Raw genomic sequence first — 20,987 nt, forward strand, 5'->3', positions numbered from 1 at the left:
TTGTGCTGACTAGTTTGCAAAGTCATCAAAAGTCCCAGCGAGGAAAATGGGATATCCAGTTAACTCTTCTGAGGGAACATCATGTACTATGAAGTTCAGTGGGCAGGGAAACTCCATGTTGATAAGTAGAGGTTGAATTAAATGTATTTCATGTTTTCCCCTCACGATTATCCTCTCTGTGAGTGAAAGCAAATGCTTGCAGTTCACACATTAAGCAGAAATGACAAAACCTTAAGTCTTAGCAAAAATTAGGATCTATCACTTCTAATATTCTCAATCTTAAGTAAACTTTTCCTAAAGTGGACTTCAAAGGGTTGCCTTAAAGAGCGATTTAATTATATTCTACGAAAGATGTTTACGTATTGCCTCCACCTCTGGTTTTAGCCATTCAACTTGGTGCTCTACTTTTGAGAGGCCTTGGTGTCCAATTGGTTGTAATGCAATCAGGTAAACATATTGACCGCTCACCCTTCAGGTCAAATAAAAAATGTTACAAACATCTGTTTTGCCCAAACTATTCTTTCTCACTCTTGAAACTAAATTTGAAGTTGAAAGCCAAGAGAAAATGGCCTATTACCACAATGACTATAAAAAGGTGAGACCATTCTCTTTTTACAGGAGGGGAGGGAGGAGACAGGCATATGAAAAGGATTTCCTTAAGTGTATGATGCTTTTGACTCACTTCTTAAAGATGCTCTCATAATTAGGAGCACTTTACCAGAAGGATAGCTCTGATCTATCCCTTGGATTATGGATCCAGACCAGTCACTTAGGGACCTACACCAAACTGGCATCTTGCAACTCAGATCACTTCTGTGTTGAACTCGAATTGTTCAGGATTCAAGGTTCGTAGGAAAGGGAGGGCCTGAGGCTCTATTTCTCCTAAGACAGAGTTTTGTTTGGGGTGTCTGGACCATGTACCCACATTTTCCTGTGGTGCTTGCAAAAGGGGCAGAATTCTGGGTCTTAGCCCAAACCTGCTAACTCAGAATTCTCCCAGTTGGGCTTAGGAATCTACATTTTCTATAGTTTGTGGTGATGCCAGTGCACTCGAAACTTTGAGGCTTGCTGCCCTGAGCCAAGGCTGTACCTTATCTGACAGGTTTGCAAACAATCAAGTTAGAAAAAAACAAAACAAAACAAAACAACATTTTTTTTCTGATCATTCCTCCATGAGTATCATTTTGTTTTATATATGTTTTTATTGCGTTCAGAAAAAAAGATTTCAGCAACTGCAAACTTTTCATCAATTTTTAAAAATTTTCATAGCATGAGGTTTATTTTTCTAAGTTAAAATGAAATAAAATTATTTTTATCTTGTGATAGCTTTTGGTATTACAATGGTAATAACTAAGTACATGAGGCTTAGGATTTATTGATGCATTTAGAGAAGATAAGCAACTTGTTTGCAGTTATGTAGACTAAAGAACCTTTGTTGAATAGGATATAAAGTAATTCCTATTTTCTCCTCATTGTATGCTTAGCACAGTGCCTGGCCAAAAGTAAATGATCCACAAATAATAGCTAAGATTGTTTTTACTATAACCTGAGCCCTTCCTGTGGTTGGGGGACATCTGTATTGGGATGCTATTTGCTAAATCCAATTTTATTTCAAAGTCTGGAAAAATGCTGTTAGGTTACTTTCTTTCAGATGTAACTTTCAGGAAGCTTTCTTTTTATCTCTCCTTGTCGCTGACCTGATGGCACCGATTGTCAGTCAACAAGCTTTATTATGCAATCACCAGGTATCAAAAGCTGTACTGAGGGGCTCCAAGGATTTCAACATTACCCTAAAGCCTAGATTCCAGTATGTCCTGACTTTCACTAAAAATGGCAAAGTACTGTTATGGAAAGAAACTGAATTTGGTGGACGGAGAAAATGCAAACAGGATAGAATGGTTTTCACGTTACCCTCTTTTGAACCCCGAGGAGCATAAGATTACAAAAATACCACATATACCTTCACGACATGATTACCTCTAAAAATAGCAGAAAATCCCTTCATTATAAGTTGGCCCAGTGTAGTGAACAAGGTAGAGTTCTTCACTTGGTAATAGGCTTCTTATTTTATAGTTGAAGGTTTGTATTCATTCATCTAGTAATTCTGGAAAATCTCAGTCCCGATCTCTTTGAAATTGTGCCTCTTCCACATTCTCCCTTGTCATATTGTCCTGGTACATTCTATGTCTCTTGCATATATTCCGTCTCCGGTGTCTTCATTAATCCTGATTCTTTATTTGGATCTATCTATCTTTCGGTTCTCAAGTTCTCTCTTAGGCAACAGTAACTGTTACTTAATCTATCTCTTTCAAATATCTAATTATTTCTTCAGTTGTGTTAAATCTGTTCCTTAATGCACTTATTAATGCATTAAGAAGTTCACCCTCCCCCGTTCATGCTCTGTCTCTCTCTGTCCCAAAAATAAATAAACGTTGAAAAAAAAAAATTAAAAAAAAAAAAAAAAGGCGCCTGGGTGGCGCAGTCGGTTAAGCCTCCGACTTCAGCCAGGTCACGATCTCGCCGTCCGTGAGTTCGAGCCCCGCGTCAGGCTCTGGGCTGATGGCTCGGAGCCTGGAGCCTGTTTCCGATTCTGTGTCTCCCTCTCTCTCTGCCCCTCCCCCGTTCATGCTCTGTCTCTCTCTGTCCCAAAAATAAATAAACGTTGAAAAAAAAATTAAAAAAAAAAAGAAGTTCTTTGGTTGTTTTTTTTTTTTTTTCCTTCAAATTTACTTAGTCTTTTTTCTGGTCTCTTGTTTTTTGCTCAAGGGAAGGTACACCCTTGTCTCAAGAAGGAGCTATGCTCAGGGGCGTCTGGGTGGCTCAGTTGGTTAAGCGTCTGGCTCTTGGTTTCGGCTCAGTCATGATCTCACAGTTTGTGAGTTCCAGTCCCATATCGAGCTCTGTGCCGACAGCACGGAGCCTGCTTGGGATTCTCTCTCTCTCTCTCTCTCTCTCTCTCTCTCTTTCTCTCTCTCTCTCTCTTTCTCTCGCTCTCGCTCTCTCTTCCTCTCTCTCTGCCCCTCCCCTGCTCATGTTCTCTTTCTCTCGAATAAATAAATAAACGTTTTTTAAAAAGGAGATATGCTCAGTCTTCTCTTTTTATTTCTGTAAAGATACTAAACATATTATTTTATATTTTGTGTTTGGTGATTCCAGTATCTAGAGCCTTTGCAGGTCACACTTCACTGTCTGTTGTTTCTGCAGCTCTCTCTCATGACACCTTGAAAGCTACCCTGTGTGCTTTTTTTATTTTTGGCTGTGAATTCGTATTCTTTGAAGCTTTATCTGTAAGAACTTTTTGAGATTGAGATTAAGTTGGGTTTTTCCACACCCTGGTCTATGCTGGCTTCATCAAAGTTTAGTCATCCTGTGAGGACTTCTGGAAGTCAGGCTGCCGGCTTTGTTTAGTTATTTTCAATAGCTTTTTGAGGTGTGATTTACATGCCAGAGAGTCTATCTCTTTAACTTAATGTTCAAACTTTTACAAGACCACTTCAGATACTGGATAAAATCTAGAATGTGAAAAACCGAAGGAAAAAGTTGATACTCTTGTTGCAGGAGGAAGGGAAGGGGACTTGAATTATTTTGATGAAAATCGATGAGACAAGCAACATGATTCAGGCATTTGTAAAACAAAGAATTGTTCATGAAAAATGTTGTTAAAGGAAGCTGTAAGTAGAATTAAAGGAAGAAGGTCAGAAAATTTTATTTTGTTAATTCCTACTCATCATTCATAGCTCTATGGATGCCAGTCCCTCCTGGAAACTATCTTTGATCTCTCTTAATCTGGTTTAGGTATCCCAGACTTTGCTGTATTTGTTCAATTAGAGCAATTATTACAATGTATTCTAATTACTTGGTTACTTTTCTGAGTCTTCCTCTCAAGAGCGAGGGTCAGCCAAATCTGGCCCACTGCCTGTTTCTATAAAGTTTTATTGGAACACAGTGACACCCATTCACTGATGTATTACGTATAACTATTTCTGCTATAATGGCAGAGTTGAGCAGTTGCAACAGAGACCATAAGGCCCGCAAAGCCTAAAATACCAACTTTTTGATTCTTTACTGAGAAAGTTTGTTCTAGTGTATAACCCCTATCTAGTGTATAATGCCCTGTATCAGGGCAGAACAATGTCTGACTGGTTTGCTATTGTATCTCTAGCACTTACCATGGTGCTTATCACCTAGAAGTGGCTGAATAAGTATAGATGAATGAATGGATTAAATGAAAAAGATTTCAGAGATTTCTATTTTGGGGTTATGTGGAATTTAGGATGAATTAAATCTAATCAGATAAATAAATAAAAATGAGTATGTAGGTAGGTAAAATCCCATTTTAAAGAACGTTATTATAATGTTTTGTCAAGGAGGCAGCTGGGTATAGTGAAAATAATCAGGCAGACCTGGGTTCCATGCCTGGCCCTACCTCTTACACGCCATGTAGTTTTGACCAAACTACTTAACCTCAACAGTATCAACTTCCTTTTCTAAAGGTGGCTCGTGATCTGTACTTTCATAGTATATGCTCTCAGGATTCAGTGAGATACTGTGTGCATAGCCTGTGGCACATGACTAATGCTTATTAAATGCTCATTCTTCCCACCTTGTTTCCTTTTCTTCTGTGGCACAGTTATTTCTTTATCTTTGCAGATGGACTAAAAAGGATCCTTTGGCGATGTGGTTTTAAAGACCACAAATAAACTTATATCGCTCATGTTTGTAGTAGTCCTTACCCAGATAAAAGTCAGTGTTTGACTCAAAGGTAGCGTCTTGTTATTGAAGACACCAAGCTGAATTTTCATTCTGCCCCAAAGGGCAGTCAGCCTTTCATTCTCCCCGTACTTTGCAATGTGAACAGCCTTGCCATACCCACGGAGTCCATGTGAGCTTAGAATTCCCCTGTAATTTTAACAAATAACTAAAGTTCCAGAAAAAGTGGTGGTTTGGGCAGGGGGTACCTCTGGGCATTGGGTAAGTTCAGCCTGGTACAGAGTAAGCAGAATAAGGCTCTTCAGTCTCAGAAGGGCTCTTTTTCCACTGTACCAGCCTGCCTGTTAGCTATGTGGCTTTGGGCAGCTCACTTACCATCTCTGACTTAGTTTCTTTTAAAATAGCGTTCTTCCTCTTAAATTGCAGGGGTTTTTGTTTGTTTGTTTGTTGTGTGTGTGTGTGTGTGTGTGTGTGTGTGTGTGGAGTAGATAAGATAACGTAGATTCCAATGAGTGGAATTTAAAAAATGGCATAGGAATTCAAGTTTCTGCAGTAACATGGCCATTTCTCTCCTTCTGTTGGGATCAGAATGGTTCCCTTCTTTCTCTAAAGAGTGGGCTAACCATCAAGGGGGTATAGGGATGCTGCTTGTAGTGGGAAAGAGCGTGTCATTTGGAAGCAAATGGACTGGGCTCTCCTTTCCTACCTCTGTCACCTAGTAACAGTGTGACCTTGGCAGGACACCTAACCCTCATATCTCCCGCGGTCAAACTTGGATCAAAATATCCACTTCACAGGGTTCTTACAAAGGACTAGAGGGAATAATATATGCAAAGTTCCTGACATATATGAAACCCTCACTAAATGGTTGTTTTTATTTTCAAGACTTACACATTTGGAAAGACATTATCTTTCAATGTGTGCATTTCAGTAAAATTTTCTTCCAACTGCATTCTTGGAGGTCTCCATTACTTCTTTGCTGTGGAATTTCCTGCCCCCAATCCGAGAGGCTCCTGAGGGGTTTCCCTGTTTCAGTTCCCAGCCCTAAGGCTATTGGTGCTGTGGAGAGGCCGGCAAGAAAATTAGCATTGCCTCTGACATTTAGTGATGACTTTCTCTTCCTTTGTAATAGGCAGAAGTATGAAAATAACTAAGCACCTGTAAATGGATTCTTCATTAGGTAACAGGTCACCTTCTTTCTACCATCATTATGCATATGACTTGTTAGACTGTTTCTGAAGCATCTGCTTGACAAATCCTTTTAGAGTCATACCCCCTTGCTAGCAAAAATAAGCCATTCTGCAGCTTAAAGCAACATGACATTTTCTGCTAGATATCAATATTTTTCCATCTGACATTGAGTAGATCCGAGGCAGCCAAAAAAAATACCAGCTGCTTCTAAGGTTATGATTCACCGTTATTGTTATCCTTACGTATTGTTAAGATCCACCAAAGCGATATTAAAATGGTTCGGATGAGTGTTTCTTTTTCTCACATTAGTTCAGCATCTTTCTCTGAAATCTTTTTGTTCGTGAATGCCCAAGAAAACGTCAGGCAAAGGAAAAACCTGGGCACAGAATTGGAAGAACTTCTCCAGCACATTCCAAAGACAGAGAGAGAGGCTTGTCTCCCTGCACAGTTCTTCCATCCGGACACGCTGCAACGGAGTTGATTTTTATGCCTGTGTGATAGGACCTAAATAGCTGTACCACTTCTACATTTCTCTCCGTTATGGAGGGAAGACACGAGGCTTACCGAAGCTCTTCAAAGACTTAAGAGAAAATGCTAGTCATTTTAAAATTTAAATTTACATGGGGTACTTGGGTGGCCCAGTCGGTCAGGTGTTCGACTGTTGATTTCAGCTCAGGTCATGATCTCACGGTTCGCGTGGGGCTCGGTGCTGACAGTGCAGAACCTGATTGGGGTTCTCTCTCCCTCTCTCTCTCTGCCGCTCCCCTACTCGCTTTCACAAAATAAATAATAAAAATAAACTTAAAAAAATAAAATTTGAACTTACAAAAAAAATTTTTTTTTTAAATCTTCCTTAATATTTTCCACCTCAAACCTATCCACTGGACCTTCTAGAAGTTACCAGATTCCTGGCTAAGAACCTCTCGTCCTGTAGCGATAACCACTAGCACTTTCACCATGGCCTGCAAATAAGAGAACACTCACTAGCTCATTACAGAAGTGAAAAATAAGATTAATTTAAAATCTCTGAGAGTTCTCTCCAGTCTTACTTGCAGATAAGTAATGATTTCCATCCCCTTATCTTTCAAGACACGTCTAAGAAAAAGGGAGTTTTCTTTTATAGAGCCTGGTAAAGATGTATTCCTTCTGATGTTCTATCCAGAGTTTTACTCTGGGAAATTGAGTTTCCTTTTGCAACTTTGTTTCCTGAAGCCACACAAGCCAAAGAAGGACAACCGAAGTATGAAGGCAGAAGGACGCCTTATACTAGCAGCAGTCTTTCTGGACTGGTATGTAACCTGGGGATTTCTCTCCAACAGTGATTGGAAGGACCCTTTGATGCAAAATTCGACATCTAGTTATTATTTATCAATGATAATGACGGCTAACATTTATTAAACACTTACTATTTGTCAGACACTATTCTGAGTGCTTTTTCTTTTTCCTCATGTTATCCTCACAGCAATCCTGAGAGTGGGCACTACTCTTATACCCATTTTATAGATGGAGGCATTGACCTCCAAGTACAGAGCTAATAGGTGGCAGAACAAAGACTCACTCACACCTGTGTTGCCTCATTCCAGAGCCCAGAGCCTACCCTCTCAGCCACCTGCCAACCCTCCAGATGAGAGCGACCTTTCATGGTATCTCATTGTGCAGCTATCATGCACATGGATCTCTGCACCATACTGTGCTTTATACAGGACAGAGTTCTGGCACCTACTTCCGATTTCTTGGACTACAGAACTGGTGGGAGTCTTACTGGGGGGACAGCCTCATATCTGGTCTGGACCGTTATCTGTTCTGTCGGGTCCTACCAAGAGACTTCCGGGCTTCCCACACCGTTCTTGTTCCCTTCTGCTCCATCCTCATGGTGACGTCCTTTTTCTTCTGACTTACTATCCAGCAAGTGTAACGACTCAAGCTCTGCTCCGGTCAGGAGCTTGCTGAGGAGTGCTGACCTCTCCTGTGTACCTCGTGCAGAAACTCCGGGAGGGCTGTGCGGAGTGCTCTGTCTTGTTAAGCAGGGTGAGCACTTTGTGCCGCATGGCTGATTCTCTCTACACTCAGTTTGGTCCTTCCTGGGCCTTTGTTCCCCAGTCGGCTGTGCCTGTGATCTCCAGGCCGTGGTGATCAGACGGCAGATGGCGCCTTCCCCGCTTTCCCCAGAAGAGGAACTTCCTGATTGGGGTTTGAGCTGAAGTGGCAATTCCTGTATTGAAATCTTTTGGGTGTTTCTTGAACTATTCCGTGTCACCACGCAAGAGGTGGAGGTGGGGGTGCACCATTCATTCGTTCGCAACGCGTTTATTAAGCACCTATTTGTGTTCTAGGCACTGTGCTGAGCACTGGGGTTGCCGTGACAACTGAGAATTGTTCCTGCTTTCATAATTTCCCATTTTTGGGCAAATCAAACACATGATGAGGCAATTGCAATATAATATGATAAAGACTGTGATGAGGCGATAACAGTATTTCCAGGGCATACAGAAGGGGCACCAGACCTTGAAGGGCTGGCTGATTCCCCGCGGAAGAAGTGGCATCTGAGACCTGAAGGATGACTTGAAGTTAGGCAGGTGACAGAAGGGGTCAGTAGTTGGGCAGAAGGAAGAGAAAGGGTGTTCAGGAAAGAAGGAATAGCATATTCAAAGCCTACAGGCAGAGAAAGGCTGCCGAGCCTGGGCAAGTACAATCAGCTCAGGATAGCTGAAGCAGAGTTTGAAACAGGCTGTGGCAAGATGAGAGCAAAGTTAGGGATCTGAAGGGTGGCTGTCACTGAATCTTTCTTTAAAAAAAAAAAATGCTTATTTGTGTTTGAGAGAGAGAGAGCCAGCAGGGGAAGGGAAGAGAGGATTCAAATTGGCTCTGTACTGACAGCAGTGAGCCCTATGTAGGGCTCGAACTCACAAACCGTGAGATCATGACCTGATCCAAACTCAGGCGCTCAACCGACAGAGCCACCCAGGTGCCCCTGAATCTATGTGCCATGCAGGAACCACTTGCTTTCACAGACCGAGCTACCATAGCTTAGGTATTTAATGGCAGTGGATAGGACTGAGAAGTAATATTCATGTGTATCCTGGGGCTGATGGACAATCTCGGAGACCTTTGGTTCTGGATCCTCGTTCATGCCATCCAGGGGCCCCCAGCCAGCCGAGTGCTTCCTCTCCCAGGTGGAATTCCTTGTGGCTCAAAAGACACGTCACAGTCTTCCTCTGACTGCTGCCAGCAGTGCTCTCTACTCTAAAAACCGGTGCCTTTACTCAAAGTCCCATCTACTGTCTCTACTGGGGTTGTGCCCACAGCCAGGCCTGACGTGGCCACTTTTGCTGGGGTTGACCTCACTGCAGCTAGGTACTAGAAACTGAGTCAGGCCTTTCACCAGCAACTCCTACAAGTAGGGGTGGTTATCTCCATTTGTACAGCTGGGGAAACTAAGGACTCAGAGCCAACAAAGTATTTGTTGCAAGCCACAAATCTGTAGATGGCAAGATAGAGTTTGAACGTGGTCTGATTCCAAAGCCCCTGCAACCACAAGCAGTGACTCTTTCCCCATCAGTGTTATAGTTCTTATTAAGATCCTCTAAGTCTGCTCTTTGAGTTTTCTCATTGATCCTTTCCTAGAAGATGAGTCCCTCCAAAATTGGGTCAGAGGCTTTTAAGGGGCCTTTCCAAGAGTTGTCCCTTAAATCAGGAGCATGCCCTACCAGGAATGCTGTGTCCCCAAGACTGAAGACAACCTCCCATATCTCCCACTTTCCTTTAGAACATAATAATTTCTGATGTTGGCTAGTATTTTACAACTCCTCCCAGAGGATCTGGTGATGCTTTATGTAAACAAATTTTTAGGTAGCCTATGTGCAATTAGCAGGTGAGGTTCCTCCTTTGTGACCCTCCCCAGACTCTCACTGCATGTTGTTTTTCATTTACTTTTCTTTTTGTCACTTTCTGGCATTATCATCTTAATGTTCAATTTTGATGCTTGCCTCTTCTTTCAAACACCAGTAAAGCCCAGGGACAAATCTTACGAATCCTAGCAGTGGAGATGGATGTATTTGCGCGTGAGAGCGCCAGCTCCAAATAAGGGCACTAATGAGTCAATCACCAGGCTTTTATTAAGTGTCTGTTTGCTAAAAGCATAGCTTTTCCTGCAGCCAGATGGCCTGGCTCTGCACTCCTGAAGGGAATCTGGACCCTGTCACTAATTACTCTTCTTCCCGGCAGCAAGAAGGGGAAGCAATTTTCAATTTTTTTTTAGTGATCATAGGGCATTTTCTCCAGAATATCACTCTGTATAAAAAAAAACAGGATATAATTATTTTCAGTTAACATAGTCACACATTTTTGCAGAAGAATGGCAGTCTGCATAGTGGTTAGGAGAATAAACTTTGGAGCCCACGGATCTGAGTATGGATTGTTGGCTCTATCCTTTACTCGCTGTGTGAAGTAGAGCTAGTCACTTACACTCTGAACCTCAGGTTCTCCCTCTGTGAAATGGGAACAATATTAGTTCAGAGCTGTTCCAAGGATTCAGTTAGCAGTTATTAAATAAAACAGAGTAAATAGTTTGGTCCAGGAGATACTGTTACTATTATTATTATTACTTAATATTATCAAGAAAGCCATCTACCTGTCTGTCTTCAGGTGAGTTTGATATATTTTCATATGATTCTTGCAATTCTCTTTTCTCCATAAAAGTTCCCGTTTTTCTTCAAAGGTAGGATAGGGTCTTGCTTTCATGAATACTCTTAACGCTCACCTTTTATAATTATACGATTAAATCAAGGCTTGAAGAACTTGCAGGTGACTTTTTGTTTTCATGTATCTTTCTTCAATACGATGACAGTGTTTTCATTGCAGAATGAGGAGGTGGAGTTTGTCCGAACCGGCTATGGGAAGGATATGGTAAAAGTTCTCCATATTCAGCGAGATGGGAAATATCACAGCATTAAAGAGGTGGCAACTTCAGTGCAACTTACTCTGAGCTCCAAAAAAGATTATCTGCATGGAGATAATTCAGACATCATCCCCACAGACACCATCAAGAACACAGTTCACGTCTTGGCAAAATTTAAAGGGGTATGTATCATTCTTAGATGCTGCCTGTCTTTAAAAAAATTTTTTTTTAATGTTTATTTATTTTTGAGAGAGAGAGACAGAGTGCGCGTAGGGGTGGAACAGAGAGAGAGGGAGGCACGGAATCTGAAGCAGGCTCCAGACTCTGAGCTGTTGGCACAGAGACCAATGTGGGGCTCGAACTCACCAAACAAGATTATGACCTGAGCCGAAGCCAGACACTTAACCGACTGAGCCACCCAGGCACCCCTATGTTGTTACCTATCTTGATGCAGAATTCACTAAACTATAACATGAGTATATCACTTGCTTACTGCAAGTTCCCTTTACTTTCTAACCCTATTTTTACATTTAGGCCACTAATTCTTTTTCTTTTGGATTCTAAAATTCTCAGCCTTACAGAAAAGCTTTTTTCTTTTTTTCCCCTCTTAATCTCATTTCTTTGCTTTTTTTGGTTCTCAACTTACTACATCTTTTAGGAAGAGAATCTTATCTGACAAATTTACATGTTCTCTCTTAATTAGGATCATTGGCAAATCAAAGCCCTGGGAGGATTTCAGAATAGAATTTTTACACATTTTTTGTCATGCATTTCTTTGATTCCTGTTACCTATTTTTTTTTTTTTTCTTTTAGAATGGTGTACATTTATAGAAGAAAGTACCATTTCTCTTCCTGGTGTTACTATAGAAGAAAATCTTGAGTATAAGATATATTTTGAAATCTATTGGTCCAATTTTTAATGGCTTCCTAATGTTCTCAATGGCATGACCACTTAGTATCCATATATGTTGGTAGCCGTATTCTTCAAGAGAGTCTTGGAGCTGATAGTATCTGATATTTTAGCACTTCAGCTTCTAGTTTAAGTGTGAGGGAAGCTGTGTCGGACCTCCAGCAGATTTCTGGGAAATGCAAGATGATTTTTCTTTTTGCAAAGAAGTCTAAAAAGACAAGAAATGTAGACTAGAAAGTTTCTTTTCTCATGCTTTTGCATGAAATCCACACTCAGAATGCATGAAATGAACCAACTAATTGAAATATAATTTCTGCAAGGCCTAGCTCCACCCCAAACCTTTTTCTTGCTATTCGGAGTGGCCCAGCATGCACAAACATGGCTATAGAAAAAGGCATTGCTCTCTTAAAAAAATAAATTGAAAATAGGCTACGGTACTGCACTACAAAAGAGGGCCAGGTAACACAGATTCTCATATTTCCTGTACTATGTGAAAGATGCAGAAAAGTGAAGGAATGGACCTGGATCTTTTTTTTTTTTTTAATTTTTTTTTTAATGTTTATTTATTTTTGAGACAGAGAGAGACAGAGCATGAACGGGGGAGGGTCAGAGAGAGAGGGAGACACAGAGTCTGAAACAGGCTCCAGGCTCTGAGCTGTCAGCACAGAGCCCGACGCGAGGCTCGAACTCACAGACCGTGAGATCATGACCTGAGCCGAAGTCAGACGCTTAACCGACTGAGCCACCCAGGCGCCCAAGAATGGACCTGGATCTTAAAGACAATTCAAATTCATTCATTGTAGATAGAGTGACCATATAATTTCTTATCTAAAACAAGGTGGCACTTTTTTTTCTTTTGTTTTTTAAAATTGAGATATAATTGGCATACAACATTATATTTCAGGTGCACAACATGATGGTTTGATATTTGTGTATATGGTGAAATAAATTTTTATTTCTTGTCATCAGAAATTTTAAGAGTTGTCTCTTAGCTACTTTCAAATACATAATACAGTATTATTAACTGTATTTCCTGTCTTGTATATTACATCCCCATGATTACTAATTTTATAACTGGAAGTTTGTTTTGACTCCCTTCACCCACTTTGCCTATCTCCTCTCTCCTGGCAACCACCAATCGGTTCTTTGTATCTATGAACTTGATTTTGTTTGTTTGTTTTTGTTTTGTTTAGATTCCACATATAAGTGAGAACATATGGTGTTCGTCTTTTCCTGACTTATTTCTCTTAGCATAATCCCATCAAAGTTCATCTATGATCTGTGTTACCACAAATGTCAAGATTCACTCCTTTTTAGATGAATATACATCATATATATATATATATACACACACACACACTATATATATATATATACACACACACACACCATATAAATAAATATATACACCATTATGTATATTACCAATATATATTACATTTTCTTTATGCATTTATCCACTGACAGGATACTTAAGTTGTTTCCATATTTTGGTTATTAATGCTGCAATGAACATGGGGGTGCATATATCTTTTTGAGTTAGTATTTTTGTTTTCCAAACTAGGACACTTCTGAGAGTGAAATAAGATGCTAAATAATTATTCTGGGACAACAGGCATAAAACAGAACTATCCTGGGGAAACCTGTACAAATAGTCCACCTTAGGCAAGCCATAAATCATCTGTAGACTCTGCTAAGACCATAACACATTGTCTAGAGATTGTTATGAAGAATTTGTGTGGAAGTAGGGAGCTGCTTCATGGGGGTGGGAGTGAGGGATAGTCAATCGAAGGTCTGTTTGCAAAGCAAGGAAGCAGAAGTGGCCCTGTGTTCATGTTTTCCCCTGGGAAACTGGGAGGCCCATTTGGCAACCTCATAGAGACACCAGAGTGTTTTGGAGTCCACCGTAGTATTGTCGGTGGCGTGGGTAATGACTGAGCTCACCGGAAGGAGAATCTAAATGTTAAGTTTTCTTGTGCTCATCCATTGATTGACACATTTCTTCCTGCAAAACAGGTTTCTTTTAAAAACAGGGTAGTCTCACCCCGGTAATAGTGCTGTATTAACTACATTTAGGAGACCTTATGAAAATTTGGGATAAGGACCAATTCATGTCTCATGGTTCTTTCAAAATGTATATTTCTCTGATTCTGAAAAGGATTTGAACAGGAAAGAGAACTCTGGATATTTAAAAAATTATTTTTAAATGGGGCAGGTATTTCTGATCACTAGCATTTTGTTTCACTTTACAGATCAAAAGCATAGAAACTTTTGCAATGAGCATCTGTGAGCATTTCCTTTCCTCTTTTGACCATGTCATCCGAGCTCAAGTCTACGTGGAAGAAGTCCCCTGGAAGCGTCTTGAAAAGGTTTGCTCAGTTATTTGTACTCTCGGTTTAATTAAAGAAATTGGCTTTATGACATATGCTGAAATTTTACTGGAAACGATTTTTTGTCCCTAATTTTCAGAATGGAGTTAAGCATGTCCATGCATTTATTCACACTCCCACTGGAACGCACTTCTGTGAGGTGGAACAGATGAGGAGTGGTAAGAAAGTATTTTTCATGCTTTGATTCTACAATAGCAATTTCAATATATTTTTCTTCCAAACAACTCCGTTTATTAATATCGAGGAAAACTGTTGAGGATTTTGAAGGCATTTAAATCTGAGATGGGAATGAGCACTGTGACTCTGGAGTATATTTAAAAACAATCTCCTCCTTTATCGTAAACACATAAAAATGAAATAATACATTTTGCGAGAAATCTAGGAGTTGAGTGAGGTAGATCATTTTTATTACCTGATTCTCAGGTGAGGGGAAAAAAAAGGCCTGGGCTGACAAAACCCCAAATCTCTGAATGTTCTGACCAGACTTTTTGTACTATACCATGCTACTAATTATCATTACCTTTATAGGAAATAGTAAATAACAATCACGTTTCCTTGACATTTTATTTTCATAATAATAAGACCACTGATATTATTATAATTACTATAGAACGAACCTCATTTAAATAGCAATGACAATTCTGTAATTCTTTGTGTTCACTAAGAAATTTAAAACTTAACCACGGCGCATAATTACAATACGGACCTTATTAGTACTGAGGATTGAATTTAGCAAATATCAAAATTCCCAAAGCTTGTCTTCCACTGTTTGGTTAGGATTGTCAGAGCGGGGCAATAACTGGCCAGAGGACCTCTAGGAACTGTGGAGCCAAATGTGGTAGAAAGGTCTCTATCCTAATAAAAAATGAACTTTCATGATCATTATAAATGGAGAGTGTGGACTCTGAACTTTTTTCCTTTTCAATCATTCTTCTCTTTCTTCTCCTCTCTTTTCCTCTTCTCTTCCATTCCTTTTCTTTTCTGTATCTCCTCTTTCTTCTCTAGCTCTCTTCAATAAGAATTTGAGGTAGCATCTCTTAAACATCAGAAACATTATAAACTTAATAAAATAGAAGTCTCTTCTCATTCTGAATTCTATTGGATAAAGCCCTTCCTCAGACAGTTCTAGTGTATTAGCTGTTATTTAATATTTTTTGCTATCTGTATTAAATTCTAGGCACAGCCAGGGACGTCTTGGTGTTTGATTAACAGTTATGTAATTTTTGCCATATAAAGGAGACTGAATAACTAGTTGTTATATTAAGTTGAAAAGATAATGATTTCTTAATCCCCCAAATGTGTAGTCATATATATTAACTTGCTGATGGAGCTGTTTGTTAGTTAAAATAAAACTTTTCCTTCCTTCCTTCCTTCCTTCCTTCCTTCCTTCCTTCCATCTTTCTCTTTCTTTCTTTCTTTCTTTCTTTCTTTCTTCTTTCCTTCCTTCCTTCCTTCCTTCCTTCCTTCCTTCCGAATGTGACTTTGGGGGAGAAAGAGAAAGAAAGTTTCCCTAACTCCCCAGGTCAGTGTTTTCCTTCTCAAATCACATCATGTTTGTAAAATTATAAACTCTAAGCTGGCATAGTCCATCAGAAATGTAATGCAAGCCACATATGTAATTTAAAAATTTTCTAGTAGTCACTTTAGGAATGCAAAAAATAAATTACTTTTAATAATATATTCTATTTAATCTGATATAGTTACAATACACCTTAAGTATGTAATAAAAATAAATCACTAATGTAATATTTCATATTTTTTTAAAAAAGTTAAATGTTTCAAATCCTGTACATATTTTATATTTACAGGACATCTCAATTCACATTTGCCATATTCCAAGTGCTTAAGAGCCACACGTGGCTAGTGGCTACCATATTGATTAGCCTAGCTCTAAACTATTTTTAAGTGATTTCACAACATTTAGCATAGCATATTCCTCTTTCAACTTTCAAGTCTGTAAAATAATAGTTCTAGATAAGGTCTAGAATTCTATTTTGGGAGAGCTAATTAAAGAATAAGAACATGTTGAAATACTATTCATACAACAATTGGATTTTGAGGGCTTTTTATGTAGCCTAGGGCTGTAAATTCAGAGTTGAGTAAGACTTTCCCTGGCCCTAGTGAGTTTGCAGTAGATGAATAGTAGGAGATAGACTTATAAAAAGATTTATTGCAATATAAAGGCTAAAAACTGCAACGAGGGCATCAAAGTTATGCTAGGGAAGCAAAGAGGTGCAAAAAATTGTCTTCCTAGGAAGAGTCTGGAAAGCTTGACAGGGGAGGAGGAAATATTTCAGTTGACTTTTGAAAAATGATTCAGAATATGCTGGGCACAGAAGAGGAAAGAAAATTACAGGTGGAAGAAACAGAATGTATCTAGGTAGGAGCCATGAAGAAGTGGAAGAGGGAAACTAACATAATTTGGATATCTGCCTTATGCCAACCACCATCCTGGACAAGTGATTTTAGTGTTGAAAGGGCAAAGCATTTGAGGAACAGTAGCAAGTTCAAAGGTCTAGTTCTTAGAATGTAAGGAGCCAAGATGTATGTGAAGAGGTTGATTTGGGCTGGATTTTGAAGGGCCTCATGTACCATACTAACAAGATGAGTATAATTTGGAAGTAGTTTTACATGGCAGTAAACCATACGTATTGGGATCAGACTATACCGTATTTCAATTTGAGCTCCATTACTTAATAACTTTGTGACTGTGAGTTACTTATGCTTCTTCAGTGGTTTTCATTTGTAAGATGAGGATAACAGTGTCCACCTTAATTTCCCAGAGAATTAAAGGAGATAAATATTAATATAGATCATTTTAGCACAGGACCTGGCACATAGAAAGCATTCCTTAAATGATAGATACGATTGTTATTATTTAGGATGGCAATAGAGACCCAGGAAAGGTAGGTGTGTGTGTGTGTGTGTGTGTGTGTGTGTCCTATTCAGTAATTCTGATGAAGGTTATGGTGATCTGGCTGCAGAAACAGGCAGTAGAGAGACATTTAGAAACTTGTTGCAGAGATGGAGAAATGATGGAGTCAGATCTAAGGCAGTGAAAAGTAGAGATGGAGAGAATGACTGCAGAGGTGGAGGAGGGCATTATGTGAGGCATTTCTGAAGGGTACTGAATGAGTCTGAGTGATTGGATAGGGGTGGAGCTTGGAGAGAAGAAAGTTGCCCTAAAGTCGAGGGCTTGGGGGAGTTGGCTAAGGAGAACACGTATGATTAGAAAGTGTTCAGGGGGAAGCTGGTGATTTGGGGGAATAAGAGATAGAAATAGATTTGCAGACCATCAACAGACTGATGGTAGGTAAGGCTGTGGGCAAGAAAGAGCCATTCCAGAAAAACATGTGAAGCGAGAAGAGGAAAGTGACAGGTCCCAAGGGAAATTCCTCAGTTTATGGGTTGGGCAGTTTAAAAAATTAGAAGAAAGGTCAGAGAGATAGAAGGAAGATTGGGGAGAGTGGTGTTGTGGAGGCAAAAGAAAAAATAAATTAAGAAATCAGGGATAGTTATTGTGATAACAGGATGCATAACACACAGGATCCTATGCAGTGGCTCCATACAAGAAGTTCACTGCTTTTTGTAAAAGTCCAGTTCAGTGTGTGTGTGTGTGTGTGTGTGTGTGTGTGTTTGTGTGCACTTGTGTTGAGGTAATGTTCTGCTCCAAGAAGTTACTCAGGAACCCAGGTTGATGCAACCTAACATTTTTATCCTTACTTTTTTTGGGTCACCTTGAGAATAGATCCCCTTACCAGACAACCAGGAGAGGAAAAGAGCTTGGAGGAGCAAAAGGAGGAGACAAACCCCCTCCAGCATAACACCAGGCCTGAGAATAGAGCGCCACACTTCTCCTGGAAGGAACCTAATCTCTCAGCCCCACCCAACTGCAATGGAAGCTGGGAAATGTAGTCTAGCCAGGTACCTAGGAGGAAGAAGAAATAGATTTAGTAAATGGCAAGCAGTCTTTGCTATGGGAAGGTTCAGAAGTCTGGATTAAAAGAAAGTGGAACAGTAAGTGTGCAGTTTGGTAAATGGATCACTGGTGACTTCCACAAGAATATTTTAGCAGGGCCCTGTGGAGTGGCAGAGTATAGGGCTCTGCTGATCATAAGAAGAATACAAGCCACTCTTCATACCCTTGTTCTTTCCAGGAATTACCAGGAGCTATCGTCAGCCTGAATTCTAGTCACCTGTTTGCTACAGAATGGAAAAACTAGTCACCATAGTAAAACCAAAGCTTTTTCTTTCTGCAGAGAGCCACAAAGCCTCAGCATACTGCAGTTGTTGTGGCTGTGTTCCCAGAAGCTCCAGCTTGACACATCTAGAATCCAGAGTCTCTCTGATATCATGTGGGGATGGCAGGGATCAGGGAGCAGAAGAAGCATCTATTGCCTTAAGCGTATGCAGTATATGTGTGTACATGTATATGAGTGTGTGCATATTCTAGTGTTGTGTATATAAAGATGACATTTGCACTCTGTCCCTGTTTGGAGAGTAAAGATCTATGATCTTAGAGCAAAATTCAATTCTTCATTTGCTTTTTATCCAAAAGCTAACACTGCAGATATTGTGAGGTAAGTCAATGTACAGCCATTGCCATAAGAAGTGCCATTGCATAGGCTTAACTGAAGAAAGTAATCATTACACATACACACACACACACACACACGCCCCAATTCGCATGCCAAAGACTGTTACAAACCTGTAAGCAATGCTTTTGATGAGGGGCTAGTTAGTTGGTGAGAATTCTGCCCTGTTAACACATGTACTTAATCGCACATTTAGCCATGCGGCTCCCAATAGGGACTTTTCCCAGCAGGATATGTAACTGACAGACTGGATTCTTTCTTATCAATTGAACAAACATTTATAGAAAGCCTACTGAATCTCGAGCACCATTTTAGACCCTGAGAATTGCTGTAAAACTCCCATTATACTCTTTTCTTAGTGGATATTTGAAAGCTACATCATTAAGTGTACTTTTGCCTGTTTCAAAGTCTGTTAGTTCCATGGGAGAATCTGGAAGGGAGAGACGAATTTTTTCACGCAAAGGGATGAGGACTGTAGTTATGTTTGTGACTTGCCAAACTCAGAGAAGAGCTAGGCTGTCCATGTGATGCAAGTTGTTAGTTTGGGTGTTCTAAGGAGACTGGATCTTCCAAGCTCTTTCTTCCGTGTGTCTCCCTAAACTACAAGCATAGCTGAGTCTTGAAATCACTGGGATGGTTGAGTCACTAATTTGGACTAAATGGTCCCCCCAAACCTCTGCATTATTTGAATTATAACCCACAATTCTTTAAGAATCAAATTCCTCCCAATCTGCCACTGAGTATAGAAATTCATCTGGGGCACCTGGGTGGCTCAGTCGGTTAAGCGCCCGGCTTCAGCTCAGGTCATGACCTCACAGTTCGTGAGTTCAAGCCCCATGTCGGGCTCTGTGCTGATAGCCCAGAGCCTGGAGCCTGCTTTGGATTCTGTGTCTCCCTCTCTCTCTGCCCCTCCCCTGCTCTCACTCTGTCACTGCGTCTCTCAAAAATAAATATTTTAAAAAAAATTAAAAAAAAAAAGAAAAAAATTCAGCGAAAACAGAGCCAAGTAGATGGTAGATGGAAAACACATCTCAACTAAGAGATATTGTCTTCTGGTAGTAAAAAAAAAAAAGATCTATTGACATGGAGACCAGGGGGGCATAGGAGGTGGTTTTAAGGGAAAAAAAGTGATGAAATTGAGGTCCTGGAGGACAGTAATTTCAGAGGCGTCAAGCTGGGCAGGTGGAAAAAGCGAGATGGAGGAAGGGGGAGACCCAGGACCTTTTCGATGTCCTGTGTGTACCCTTTGTGGTGTCAAACTGAAGCACTCTTCAGTTTCTCCAAAAGAAGAGTTTTTGGTAAACACAAGTCCTTTAAACTCACCTTAACCACAACCTTGCTGTACAAAAGCCCAGTTAACTTCCTCCCACATGGCTGATGCCATCTTTCCCCTTCCAGAATGGCATGGAGGGACCTTTCACTCTCCACGCATGAGTGAAAGGGACTCCCAAAGGCAAATGATATTTAGTTTTCACTTTTTCTAGCACTTTACAAGTTTGAGGTTTTCTACTAGAATGATTTAATATGGTTTTAAAATATCCTCCTTTTAGCTATTTGTGTCCTTTTTGGAGGTGTTAAACATGGAAGCAATTATCCTGTTCATGACAGGATTTTTTTTTCCCTTGGCTCAATAAAGCTTTGTGCTTTGTGACACCTGATGCGTAGGTAAGGAATTGGGCTTATTTTCTATTAATTCACAGTGAGTTTCTTCCCCTTAGAGAGCTAAAGGGTAGGATGTATGCTTCTCTGAGAGATAAACCACAATCTGTTAAGTGTGTAGGAGGACACTAAAAGCTAGCAAAGATTATGTTCTAGCAAAGTAAAATGTGAAAATCTTCCTTTTGCATTACCCTATAACCATGGCATAAAGGCAAAAAAAAAAAAAAAAGCTGATTAAGTGGTTTCGTGACAAATAACCTAGAAAAGGACAGTCCTTTTGGTTGAAATAATTCTGCCAGTCTAAGCTGAAGTTGTTTTCAGAGTGCGTAAGCCACTGTACTTTTTAGTCGATGGGTCCATGATTCTGAAAGGCTCAGGTTCGTACCAGTGTTCAGAAAGCTGGGGCACCGCCAACAGGGAAGATAAAATAAGCTCTTCGATTTCATCCAGAGTGTGTAATGTGTGCCAAGGGGGGGGGGGGGCAAATCATATTAAAAGAGGATAGGGTTTTTGTTGTTGTTGTTCTTCATAGAACAATGAGCGCACCAGAGTAGATGATTTGTGTTCTGCCCAAACTGTGGCCATAGTTAATTGTCGTTGGGAGCATAAAACATTTTATTCTATGTGAAACTGAG

At 40.1% G+C, this 20,987-nt stretch overlaps 1 protein-coding gene across 1 annotated transcript in view; it reads left to right on the forward strand.

Annotated features, from left to right (window-relative positions):
• The first annotated feature begins 487 nt into the window (after positions 1 to 487).
• Positions 488 to 20,987, forward strand: part of LOC124514465 (uricase) — a 30,991-nt gene continuing 10,491 nt past the window's right edge. Inside the window, exons 1-4 of the mRNA XM_047082467.1 lie at positions 488 to 595; positions 10,762 to 10,980; positions 13,961 to 14,077; positions 14,178 to 14,256. Of these exons, the coding sequence (XP_046938423.1) occupies positions 488 to 595; positions 10,762 to 10,980; positions 13,961 to 14,077; positions 14,178 to 14,256 (523 nt within the window). The remainder of the gene's footprint in view (positions 596 to 10,761; positions 10,981 to 13,960; positions 14,078 to 14,177; positions 14,257 to 20,987) is intronic.

Source organism: Lynx rufus, unplaced genomic scaffold, assembly GCF_022079265.1.
Source record: "Lynx rufus isolate CCGP_SWC_20201006 ecotype Redwood Valley unplaced genomic scaffold, mLynRuf1.p SCAF_2, whole genome shotgun sequence".
In the NCBI taxonomy this organism is placed as follows: Eukaryota; Metazoa; Chordata; class Mammalia; order Carnivora; family Felidae; genus Lynx; species Lynx rufus.